At 42.5% G+C, this 12,629-nt stretch overlaps 1 protein-coding gene across 10 annotated transcripts in view; it reads left to right on the top strand.

The window, feature by feature from the left end:
- Window positions 1-12,294, top strand: part of MTM1 (myotubularin 1) — a 98,597-nt gene extending 86,303 nt beyond the window's left edge. For 9 of the 10 annotated variants that reach the window (XM_019939286.3, XM_019939287.3, XM_073798773.1 and 6 more), the window contains 2 exons: window positions 2,798-2,974; window positions 10,604-12,294. In XM_019939286.3, the coding sequence (XP_019794845.1) occupies window positions 2,798-2,974; window positions 10,604-10,771 (345 nt within the window). In that variant the 3' untranslated portion in view covers window positions 10,772-12,294. The remainder of the gene's footprint in view (window positions 1-2,797; window positions 2,975-10,603) is intronic. The other variant, XM_033849262.2, reaches the window with a different exon arrangement.
- Window positions 12,295-12,629: the final 335 nt, after the last annotated feature.

Genomic DNA, 12,629 nt, shown 5'->3' with positions numbered 1-12,629 from the left:
AAAACAAGTCCATAGAGACAGAAAGCAGATTTGTGGTTGACGGGCTGGAGGGAGGGGAGAATGGGGAGTGACTTCTTAATGTGTACAGGGTTTCCCTTGGGGATGATGAAAATGTCTTAGAGCTTCATAGAGGTGGCAGTTGGACAACATTGGGAAAGTACTAAAAGCCAGTGAATTGTAGACTTTAAAATGGTACGTTTTTTTTATGGTACGTGAACGACACTTCAATTTGGAAAAAAAAAAAAAAAAGAAGGAATCATCTCTAGAGAAACTGACTAGCCCAAGAAGAAGGACCTGAAGATTACCAACAGCTAGGGTTCCCCATGGTGAAGCTCAAGTTGCCAAGCCGCATGACTTCAGAGCTTACATAATAGCAACAAGCGGGAGGGAAATAAAACAGCGTGGAGAAAATAGTTACCATGTAGGGTGGGGAGAAACCTAGACAGGAAGCTATCAGTTAATATCCCAAGAAAGATAGGAAAATATTGGTACCATGAAATAATAACAGGATATTATTTCGAAAGAACGTTTAGAGATAAGAAAACTTGAAATTAAAAACATGCTATAAGGGACTTCCCTGGTGGTGCAGTGGTTAAGAATCCACCTGCCAATGCAGGGAACACGGGTTTGAGCCCTGGACGGGGAGGATCCCACATGCCGCGGAGCAACTAAGCCCGTGCACCACAACTACTGAAGCCCTTGTGCCTAGAGCCCGTGCTCTGCAACAAGAGAAGCCACCGCAATGAGAAGCTGGTGCGCTGCAACAAAGAGTAGCCCCCACTCACCACAACTAGAGAAAGCCTGCACGCAGCAACAAAGACCCAACGCAGCCAAAAAGAAATTAATTAATTTAAAAAAATGTGCTATCAATAGAAATCTAAAATTCAGCAGAAGAGTTGTAAGATGAGGGTGAAAGTCTCCCAAAAAGTAGGGCATAGAGACAGGTAGGAAATGGAGATAAGAAAACTAGGAGATCAGGCTCCCAAAGAGAAGAAGAGTAGGTTATTTGCAAAGAAACAGAAATAAGGAAGACTGAATTCTTCAGCAGCAATATTGGAAAGTAGAAGTCAGCGGAGCATTGCCTTCCGAATTTTAAAGGAAAATGGTTTCAACCTAGAATCCTCTCGCCACCCAACTGTCAACCAGACGTGAAGTAGACCAAACGTGTCCTCAGACACACGTGGCATCAAGAAAGAAGACTGCATGGAGTTCAGGAAGCTAGGAGCTCCAGCACAGAGAGGCCAGAGGGAAGCCTCAGAGGGCGAAACAGAAGAGACTTCCTGAACGAGAGCTGGGTGCATGGCGCGGGGGCGGCCGGGGCAGCTCCTTCCTCCCAGGATGCACCTGGGGACTCCAGATGTGCTGAGTGTCCTGATCAGAGTTTTAAAGACATTGGAGGAAGAGTTTGGGGTTGAATGAGTGATAGATGCCAAGAGAAGTAAGCAAGCAGAATAGACAGCTGTTAAATTAAAGGAAAACAAAAACAGAAATTGAACAGGAAAAGAAATCAGAGTCGAAAAGACATGACTTACTTGGGAATAGCATTTGCTGAGTCATAGCAATCTAAACCCTAAACATGGATCTAACCAGAGCAACGCTGTAAACTGGGGGTCTGAGGCAGGGTAGAAGGTGCGAGCACAGCAGGATGGGGAGGAACGTTCTCGCTGTGGCAGTGTCAGCAGTTAATGCCTGTAACTTTATAGTCAACAAGTAACAAGAAAAGGGTGTTTCTCACGGGGGTGGAGGTAAGTACCAAATAACCAAATCAATTTTAAAAATCAAACACAGTTGCTTGGGGGAGAAAGGTGAGAGACTACTTTTTTCATAACAAACCTTGTCAAGCTGTTTGACTTTAAATCAACTGTGTGTATGTATAAAAATAAAAACAAGCATGCCAATAAACACAAGGCAGTGTAGACTGTGGAATCAGAAAGGGACAAGTGAAGTTTTAGGTGGATCCCAAGGAAGGCAAAATTATGCTGCTATTATTACCGTTCACATGCACGAAACGTGTATGTTCAAAAAATTTCTTCAGTCACTATTTCAAGCTGTTCTTTTCAGCTTCCAGTTTTAGCTTACTGGTCCTTTCTTCTTGATGTCATTACTAGGAAGAGTTTCCAATTCTGCCTTCAGTAATTTTAATATTTGTACTTTTATTTCCCAAGTTTTGATTTTCCTCTACTTAGGATCAAAATGGGTAAAAATCTATAATTAAAAAACAGTGAAGATGTGAATATCTGTATGAGATGATGGACACCAGACTGAAAACTGAAGATTCAGTGAAGTCAGTTATCCACGTGTTTCAAATATCTGGATACTGGCATGATGCATTAAACATCTGGATGTTTGATTAACATAGCGCTTTGTCTAGATGCCTGCTGTCAAGTAGATACAGGTTGAGATTTTGTAGTTCTAACAAACACAAAAATGGAAAAAGTCAGCGAGATCTTATGATAATTTTTCTTGCTGCTGAATTCAAAAGAGCGTACTGCCCATCTGTTCATAAATGTTTTCCCTAGCCAGGAATAGTCTTCTTAGGTCAGTGAGTTGCATTTAATGTTAGAGCATCCTTCCCCTCTCTCTTCAGGCAGAAACAGTGGCTCTCAAGCCATTATCTATGCAAATATTGGGAAGTGGTGCTCGGCACTCGCAGGTGCAGAAGGCTTTTTGAGCTATTATGGGGATAATGTACATGTGTGATTCAAGTTGATGCTCAGCTGTATCGCCGCAACCTGCAAAATGGTTTGTGTACCAGGGTGTGTTTTTACTTAGGCTTTCTACTTTCTCTTTCCTCTAGAAAGTTACAGAAAGAACTGTTTCTTTATGGTCGCTGATAAACAGTAATAAAGACAAATTCAAAAATCCCTTCTACACTAAAGAAATCAATCGAGTTTTATATCCAGTTGCCAGTATGCGTCACTTGGAACTTTGGGTGAATTACTACATTAGATGGAACCCCAGAATCAAGCAACAAGTAAGTGAAGTAGCATCGTGAACTATAGTGATGTCGACTGAGTACCACTTCTGGACTTAAATAATGTTATGTAGTACGTTTTTATTAATTTTTATTTTATTTTAAATTTTTATTGGGGTATAGTTGATCTACAATGTAGTGTTAGTTTCAGGTGTACAGCAAAGTGAATCTGTTATACATATACCTGTATCCACTCTTTTTTAGATTCTTCTCCCATATAGGCCATCACAGAGCACTGAGTAGAGTTCCCTGTGCTATACAGTAGGTCTTTATTAGTTATCTACTTTATATATAGTAGTGTGTATATGTCACTCCCAGTCTCCCAGTTTATCCCTCCCCCCACCTTTCCCCCTGGTGACCATAAGTTTATTTTCTACATCTGTGACTCTACTTCTGTTTTATAACTAAGTTCGTTTATACCCTTTTTTAAGATTCCACTTACAAGCTATATCATATGATATTTGTCTTTCTGTGTCTTATTTCACTCAGTATGGACAATCTCTGGGTCCATCCATGTTGCTGCAAATGGCATTATTTCGTTCTTTTTTGTGGCTTTTCAAAAATATTACGAAAGGAAAGATAGCAGACTAAAAGATGACACTTGCTTTCATTTTTTTATTTTTTGAGTCCACTTGGCTCAACTATTTTATTGACTAAGCATCTGTTTTTAATGGGTTTTTTTAAACATCTTTATTGGAGTATAATTGCTTTACAATGGTGTGTTAGTTTCTGCGTTATAACAAAGTGAATCAGTTATACATATACATATGTTCCCATATCTCTTCCCTCTTGTGTCTCCCTCCCTCTCACCCTCCCTATCCCACCCCTCTAGGTGGTCACAAAGCACCGAGCTGATCTCCCTGTGCTATGTGGCTGCTTCCCACTAGCTATCTCTTTTACATTTGGTAGTGTATATATGTCCATGCCACTCTCTCGCTTCGTCCCAGCTTACCCTTCCCCTTCCCTGTGTCCTCAAGTCCATTCTCTAGTAGATCTGCGTCTTTATTCCCATCCTGCCCCTAGGTTCTTCATAACCATTTTTTTTTAGATTCCATATATATGTGTTAGCATACGGTATTTGTTTTTCTCTTTCTGACTTACTTCACTCTGTATGACAGACTCTAGGTCCATCCACCTCACTACAAATAACTCAATTTCGTTTCTTTTTATGGCTGAGTAATATTCCATTGTATATATGTGCCACATCTTCTTTATCCATTCATCCGTGACACTTGCTTTTAAACACAACTTTAGTTAAAAATTGTTAATTACTAAACCATTTATTTTTTAAATTAATTTAATTAATTTATTATTTTTGGCTGCGTTGGGTCTTCGTTGCTGCACGCGGGCTTTCTCTACTTGCAGCGAGTGGGGGCTACTCTTTTGTTGCGGTGCGCAGGCTTCTCATTGCAGTGGTTTCTCTTGTTGTGGAGCATGGGCTCTAGGAGCGTGGGCTTCAGTAGTTGTGGCTCACGGGCTCAGTAGTTGTGGCTCGTGGGCTCTAGAGCACAGGCTCGGTAGTTGTGGCGCACGGGCATAGTTACTCCGCGGCGTGGGGGATCTTCCCAGACCAGGGCTCAAACCCGTGTCCCCTGCATTGGCAGGCAGATTCTTAACCACTGTGCCACCAGGGAAGACCCACTAAACCATTTATTTTGATTGGTGTTAAACTTACATTTTTCCTGACAACATGAATAATACATTTTTTATTTTTACTAAGATGTAAACTATTTTAAAGCTCTGGAAAATTTCTGAGTTTTGATTGTCAAGGATTTTCTTTAATCACTGTAAGTTGTTAGACATCATAAGAAGGTTCTTTCCAGCGACTGGACTGAGATGGTCCTTTAAGGAAAAGGAACATTTTCTACTCTCTGTTCAGGTGTATGTACTTGTCAGCTAATATGAGAGTGCTCTTTACTGAAGGTCTTTACTTCTAAAGTAGAGATAATTGATCTGTCACAGGATAGTACAGTCATTTGGCCATTTCTCGGTCCAGCGTGGCGATGGTGACTTTTGAAGCGAAAGACTGCACATTTTATTAAAGGCACAGTCAGGCTTTCCCTTCTCCCAGCCTCACTGCATCCAAGCTCAGAAGGAAAGTCCAGCCTGTTTGTGAGGGCTCAGAAGTATGTCCACTGAGCCATTTGTTCTAAGTGCTCTAAATAGTCAATATTTGCGGTTGCTCTCTGTAAAGGTTTGCACGTTTTCCTGCAGTCCCAGGCCAGTCTTGCGTAAGCAGCAGCTTTAATCCCACTACAAGTAGTCGGGCAACAGCAGGGCCCGGTGCTCAGTCTGGCCCTCGGTTTGTTTATTCCACTCTGGCAGCTGGCCACACGCCAGTGTGTGTGTGCTCTCTCTTCCCACTGGGGAAATGCACGTTTAAGCTGGCCCTCTTGTTTCAAGGTCTCTGCTTGCTTGCATGAAAGCCTTTTGCAATTTCGTAATGGTTGAAATGTGTAGTCTTTTGGAAAGTGAACAGATTCCAGGGCTTGAGAACATACACTTGTTTAGTTTGGGATTTGAGAAGCACACAGAGGGAATGCCTTTAGCGTAGCTCCGGCATTTGGAATATCAAGTAAAGAGGAAATGGGAATTTTTACAGGGTTCTAAGCAGTGTTACATGGGGTGTGTTCCTTTTCTGATTAAAAAATATAGATGAGCACTGTTTGTCCTATAAATTTCACCTTTTCTGCATTTATCATGGCTTTTTAAAAAACCATTGTTTTTTAGAAAATGTTGACAATTTCTGTACAGATTCTATAATCTCCCGTCACCCATTTGTACTTGGAGAAATTCTTGTAATTGCAGGCATTTAGAGCAATTCATTTATGATATACGAAGGTAATGACAATTGTGTGACAAGTCAAGTTTGCAGGGACATCACTGGCAGAACTTACTGTGATGTGTTTCTCCCCCTTGTTCTCCCCCTTGTTCTCTCTTAGCAAAATGGAACTGGGCCGGGTAGGAATGCATATTTGTTTGATTGAGGTTTTTATTTTGAGACACTGATTGGTGTGTTTTAGGATCTGTGACATTTACCCGAAGAAAATAGCTTACCCTTTCTATATAGATTTTCTGAACGTCAAGGGTCCTACACGCGTCTTTGTTGTCGCTCGGCATCTTGTGTTTTCATCTACCGAGTACTGAGCGTTCCCATGCGTCAGGCACTGGGGGGACCCAGAAATTAAGAAGAGGTGGTCTCTGCCCACAAGGAGCTCCCAGACTGGCAGGGGCACCCAGGAACGTAAGCCGATGATGATAAACAATCGAGGAGAAATGTGGAAACGGAAGTGTGAATGAAGTGCATCAGGTTTCCCGAAAGATCTTATGCTGGACATTATTTCATACAGAAATAGATTACAATCCAATCACACAGGACTTTGCAAATTATATAATGTAGACCTAAAAGAATATCCTTAACCACTGAAGCCATTACTCAGTTGTGTGGCCCAGTTGGTATACAGGCAGTGACTGTGGTAAACTATCAGACCGATGCTTACATTTGACAAGCAATGAATAAGCAAACTTGGTACTTTTATGTAATATGAGGAAGTTGCTCATGCTGAAAGCCTAAGGATAATTTAGTCACGTAAACCTGCGTGGGACCTTCGGCTGCTGGTGAGTCGCGTATTGTCCTTTGGGGACCTCTGCACTCCACGTGGCTGTGAACCAGAGTTGCCCCGGGCCGTTCCCATTTTGCTTAGGATCACAACGAGGACAGACATTCACAGGCTTACGTGGGTGGGGTTTAAGTCATTTCTGATAGAAAAGTTAGAACTTCATGCTTCATTCCCCAAGGGAGACGTCGAGGTGTGGGATTTATAGTCACTTGACTACGAATTTCATTTCTCATCATTGTGTCCTTTGATACACTGTCACAAATGCACTCTTTCCTTCTATTATATCCTCTAAATTGGTTTTGTTTGTTTATAGACTAATGACTTCTACATATTTTGTACGCATTACTAGATAGAATTGTCTTATTTCTAATAGTTTTCTAACTCTATAGCCTCGTCATCGGCAAAAATGATTGTGTTACCTCTCATTTATTTGTCTTGTCTTAATTGTACTTGCTGGTACAATAACAAACAGATTCTGACAGTCATATGGGAAAGAGAGGTTTTCAAAATAGCCAAGGCCAGAAACAGAGCATGGAGGTTCGGAGACTGGGGAGGGTGAGAAGGTGGCGGAGGGGAAAGGATGGACTGTTGGTGGTAAATGTTTACTGGTAAGTGGTCCTGACACAGCAGATGTCACACGTCCACACAGACCTCCCGTTCCCCGAACCTGCTCCTCCCGCGGGTTTCCTCATCGCAGCACTCGGCAGCTCCATCCTACACGCCCTGCCCAGAAACCTTACACTCATCCTCCCGCCTGCCCACTTTAAAACAACAGCTTCATTGAGGTATAATTGACATGTAGTAATCTGTACACGTTCCAAGTGTGCAGTGCGGTGGGTTTTCACACGTGTCTATACCTGTGACACTATGAGCACAGTCGAGGCTGTGAACATACCATCCCCAGCAAACGCTCGTGTCACCACAGGTGAGCTTCCGTTTTCCAGTCATCCTCGTCTCCCTGCTCTCTCATCCCAGGCTGTCAGGAGAGCCTGCTGGGCTCGGCCTTCAGAAACCTGTCCAGCCTCCGAGCCTGGGGCTGTGCGTTGCTGCAGAGCCTTCCAGCTGGACTCTCAGATTCTCAGCCTGCTTCCTTCTAGTGTGTTCTCAACACGGCAGCCAAAGTGCTCCTTGTGAAATATACCCCCCAGATGCCAGCACTCCTCTCCTCAGCACTGTCCAGGCAGCCGCTCGCCTCCCCCGGGGTCAAAGCCCAAGGCCCAAAGCCTCAGACCTCTGAGGCCTTGTGTGGCCCCCACGCCATGCCTGACCCCTCTGACCTCCCGGCCTCTCCACCGAAGACTCGTGCCCGCACACCCTGATTTGGCCACACTGGGCTCCCTGCTCAGCCTCAAGACACGCAAGCATCTGCTTGGTCGCCTCCCCGTTGAGAGTGTAACCAGCGTGTCCCCGTCCCTCTCACCCTGCTCTCTCCTTTTCCGTAGGCCTCATCACCTTCCACGTCCTATGTACCTCACAGGGTTGTCTTCGTTGTTTGTCTCCCCCTGCTGGAAGAGAAGCACCATAAAAGTGGGCATTTGGGCCTCCTTTGTTCACTGATGTACCCTGAGCACCTAGAGCAGTGTCCGGCCCTCGGTGGAGCACATTCAGAGAAAAATGGGCAAAGGATATTAACGGGCAGTGCGCAGCACTTACTGGGTGTCAGGTGCTCTACCAAGCATTCCTGTTCTAATGCCAATACGCATTTTGGAAAAAACCTTACATTCTGCAAAGTCATGCAGTAAAAAGAACAGGGACTTAACAAGAGGGATGGGGCTAGGAGGTAGGAGGAGACCACTCCAAACCCGTGCACCTCTGTAACCAGAGCGCTGATGAAAGCAGCAATCAGGCCTTGGCAGCCCGTAGTGGGTTGAATGGTGGCCTCCGAACGACACATCCACTTGGAACCTGTCAATGTGACCTTATTTGGAAAAAGGGTCTTTAAGGATATAATTAAGTTCAGGATCTCAAAATGAGATCCTTCTGGATTTAGTCAGGCCCTAAATCCAATGGTACGTGTCCTCATAAGAGAAGAGAGGAAGATTTGAGAGACAGGATGAGGCCGTGTAAAAACAGAGAATGATTGGAGTGATGTGGCCACAAGCCAAGGAAACCTAGAGCTGCCAGAAGCTAGAAGAGGCAAGGAAGGCTCCTCCCCTAGAGCCTGTAAAGGGAGTGTGGCCCTGCTGACAGCCTGATTTGGGGCTTTCTGCCCTGCAGAACTGTGAGAAAATAAATTTCTGTTGTTTTAAACCATCAAGTTGATGTTCATTTGTTATGGCAGCCACAGGAAACTCATACACAGTCTTAAACCCCAGGGCTCCTGCCCCCTTCTCTGAGATGCAGGTCCTGGAGAGCATCTGCCTCTGATACAGACCATTCTGACCAGTACAACTCAGATCCAGGGTATAGCCTTCTTCATCAGCGTAGCATCTTCTCAACTTCCTTGTTGGTACTCGCAGCTTCAGCAGATAGCTTAATGCAGTGGAAAGCAGGACAGTTCTAGAAGCCACAGCCATAAAGGAAGGCACTTCTGTAGACTTTCAGCTTTTTTCTTAATGTCCTCATATATTGCTCAAGCTTTCTAGAAGCTTGCCCTTGATCACTTCAGAACCTTAACATGTTGGCAAGGGAGTCTAGGGTCTGTTCTGTTGTATATTTTGGCCTGGGTGGTGATTACATTAGTGTATATGTATGCAAAGATTCATTGAGCCGAACATTTTTTAAAGATTTGTTTGCATCACTGTATGTAATTTCTGTCTCAATACAAAAGTTTAAACAATTAACATCCCAGGGATATTAAATAAAAGTACCAAGTATTAAATTGGTACTTGGTACCAGGGAGAATCTCATTGTGTTTTGGTGTAACTTCTACCTTTGTACTGCCATCAGTCCCCTATTTATCAATCAAAGACATCAGTGTTGTACCAGAACAGACTGTATTGACTAACTTCAGTCTCACGACAACCCTGTGGTCTGGGCTGGTTTTATTCCCATTTGACAGATAGGGAAATGGAGGCGCCCAGAGAGTTGTTACACAGCTGTTAAGAGGCAGACTGGAGATTCACACTAGGCTGCCCGTCAGAGCCACTGCTTTCAGCCATGCACGTGAAAAGATGTGCTAAGGCAGAGCGATGCAAACTAAAGCTACCATGAGATACCATGTTATACTCATCAGATTGGCAAAAACTCTTTCTCTTACGTTGCTAAGTTCTAATGAGGATGTAGAGCTACAGGAATCACCAGATGCCACTGGTGGGAGCATAAGGTCATCTCCCCACCTCAGACAACAATTGGGCAGCATCTAGTAAAGTTGAAAAGACCATACTGTCCTCTCCAGCAGTTCCTTCCTCACCCACCAGGAAAATTCCTTCGAGAAACATTCACATACAAGTCTGAGGAGATGTGTCCAAAGATGGCCCGGCGTCGCTTATAATAGTGGGGAATATCCCACTATTGGGAATGGATAGATCAGCTGTGGTTTATTCATTCAACGAATTCAACTGGGATCCGCTTGAGAAAAAGAGTCGGATCACAATGTCGGTCGATAAGTACAGAATACCACCATTGATGTAAATTTTCACCAAATAGAGAAGAATGGTGTACTTTGTTTCTGGATATTCATTGAGAGGAAAAGTGTCACAAGTCTGCTCGGGAAGGAAGGCTGCATGCCAACCTGAGAAGAGTTGTTGCCTCTGGGAGTGAAAGCGGGCAGCAGGGACAGGTGACACAGGAGCCCGGAGCTGTGCCTGGGTTGATGCATTTTAAAAAGATGCTGACGCATGTGTGTGGATATGTGTACGTGAGTTATTTCTTGGTGGCAAATAGCTGGGTGTTTTTTAATTAATCTTTGTGCTTTTCTGTATTTGTAAATTACGCAGTATTGAAGGAAGTGATGTGTGTTAACCCACAACGAGTGAGTTTGTTCAGAAAGCGGCAGCCGCAGCAGATGTGGGGCACAGGCGTGTCATGGTGGCGGAAAGTGGGAACTCACATCTGTGCTTCTTTCCAGCAGCCAAATCCGGTGGAGCAGCGCTACATGGAGCTCTTGGCCTTGCGCGACGAGTACATAAAGCGACTTGAGGAGCTGCAGCTCGCCAACTCTCCCAAGCTTTCCGATCCCTCGACCTCACCTTCTAGTCCTTCGCAAATGATGCCCCACGTGCAGACTCACTTCTAATAAAGGAAATAGCTGACTTTCATTCGGGGCCTCTGTACAGAGTAGGTTAAAATATTTGCCTCCATGTAGAACTTGAACTAACATAATCTTAAACTCTTGAACATGTGCCTTCTAGAATACATATTGCAAGAAAACTACAGTGTCTACACGGCAATTGGAAGAAAGGAGCCCAGATGGGGTTTTGGAAAATCCTGATACCTTCCAGAAGCAGTTTTTGAAAGATAATATTTAAATTATATTTACCTCTTCAGAAATACTATGTGTACAATATGTATCTTGTGGGCCTCATTGGAACAACATTTTTAACTAAAGGGGAAAGAATATATGTTTGTGAAATGGATTTACCTCGAACTGCTTACAGTAGTTGCTTAGGGTGATCTAAAAGGAACCCAAATGTGAAAGATGTGTGTTCCTGCCAAAACCAAATTGAGCTCAGCTTCCAAGGCATAATCCACAAGCAAGGTGTTTAAATAATTGCCAAATTTCATACCATCGTAAGTGTGATGACTTAAGGACAAATAGCTGTGTAGATGAGCTTTCCATCATTTTGAAATTTTGGAATATGAAGTATTTTCCCCAAGAGAAGCATATTTTTATATTTAAAAAAAACTGATAACGCCCAGTTAAATATGATTTGATTGTTTTTAACATTGCCAGTTCTGTTTCCTAAGTTCTTTCATGAGCTTGCCTAGGATTCTGACCTATTTTCAGGTGGTAGAAACCCCTTCTATAGCACTGTTTGAAGATGTCGGATGCATTATGCTGCTTATGTGAATGTTTTCGCAAACGTTGCTCTAGTCAAACTAGCTGATCTGCCAAAGTGTCGGGTTGACCATCTTGGATGTGTGAGCTGTCGCTAGAGCAGCATCCTTTGAAATAAAAGCCGCAGATGTACATTTGTTGAGCGTATTCTTGAAAGTATGGTGTTTATGCATTTCAATTTCAGTGGTGTTCGACACCCCTCCCCACCCAGGCGTGCATAAAAACTGGTTCTACAAATTTTTACTTGAAGTACCCAGCGGTTTGCTTTTTCAGGTTTTTTTTTTTTTGTAGTATTAAATGCAATTTCAAGTGCAGTTCTATTTGATATCTGAACTAATTCATTTAGTCAGTATATTTGTAAAAGTTAAGGCTACAGTTAAAAAACAATTAATGTGTTCTACAGTGATTTGTAAAGGACTATTTATAGCTAATATGGTTTTGTTTTCAGTGAATTAAGAGAGATTAAATATATCTTTGTAAATTATTTTATGTCATAGCTTAATGGTCTACCAAATAAGACATCTCAAATGCAGTAGTATAAATGTATAAATTTTGTATGTATAAGAAATTTTTTAGACAGTCTCTTGCTTTTTGTAAACGCTGTAAATATTTCATAAATTAACAAAGTGTCACTCCATGAAAAGAAAAAAAGCTAATACTAATAGCTGAAAGGATTTTGTGAAATTTCATGACAAATGTTTCATGGCAATAATGACTAAAGACCTGCTGTAATAAATATATTAACTAAACATTGCACTCTATTCCCAGGGCTGTAACTGTGTATGTGTCTTAAATGTGCATGTTGCCCATCTTACTTGCTCTTCCTGGATCTACTTCACATGCCCTTTATCTTACTAGCAACCTTGTATAGGGCTCTCCCCAAGTCCCAACAATATTGGAAATTTAAGTACATTAACAATGCAGATTTTAAGCCACAGCTACCTTCATTTTTTAAAATGTATTTTATTGAAGTATAGTTGATTTACAATGTTGTGTTAATTTCTGCTGTACAGCAAAGTGATTCAGTTATAAATATATATATATATTCTTTTTCATATTTTCCATTATGGTTTATCATAGGATAAATCATAGGATA

Source organism: Tursiops truncatus, chromosome X, assembly GCF_011762595.2.
Source record: "Tursiops truncatus isolate mTurTru1 chromosome X, mTurTru1.mat.Y, whole genome shotgun sequence".
In the NCBI taxonomy this organism is placed as follows: Eukaryota; Metazoa; Chordata; class Mammalia; order Artiodactyla; family Delphinidae; genus Tursiops; species Tursiops truncatus.
This window is presented reverse-complemented; position numbering and strand designations above follow the sequence as displayed.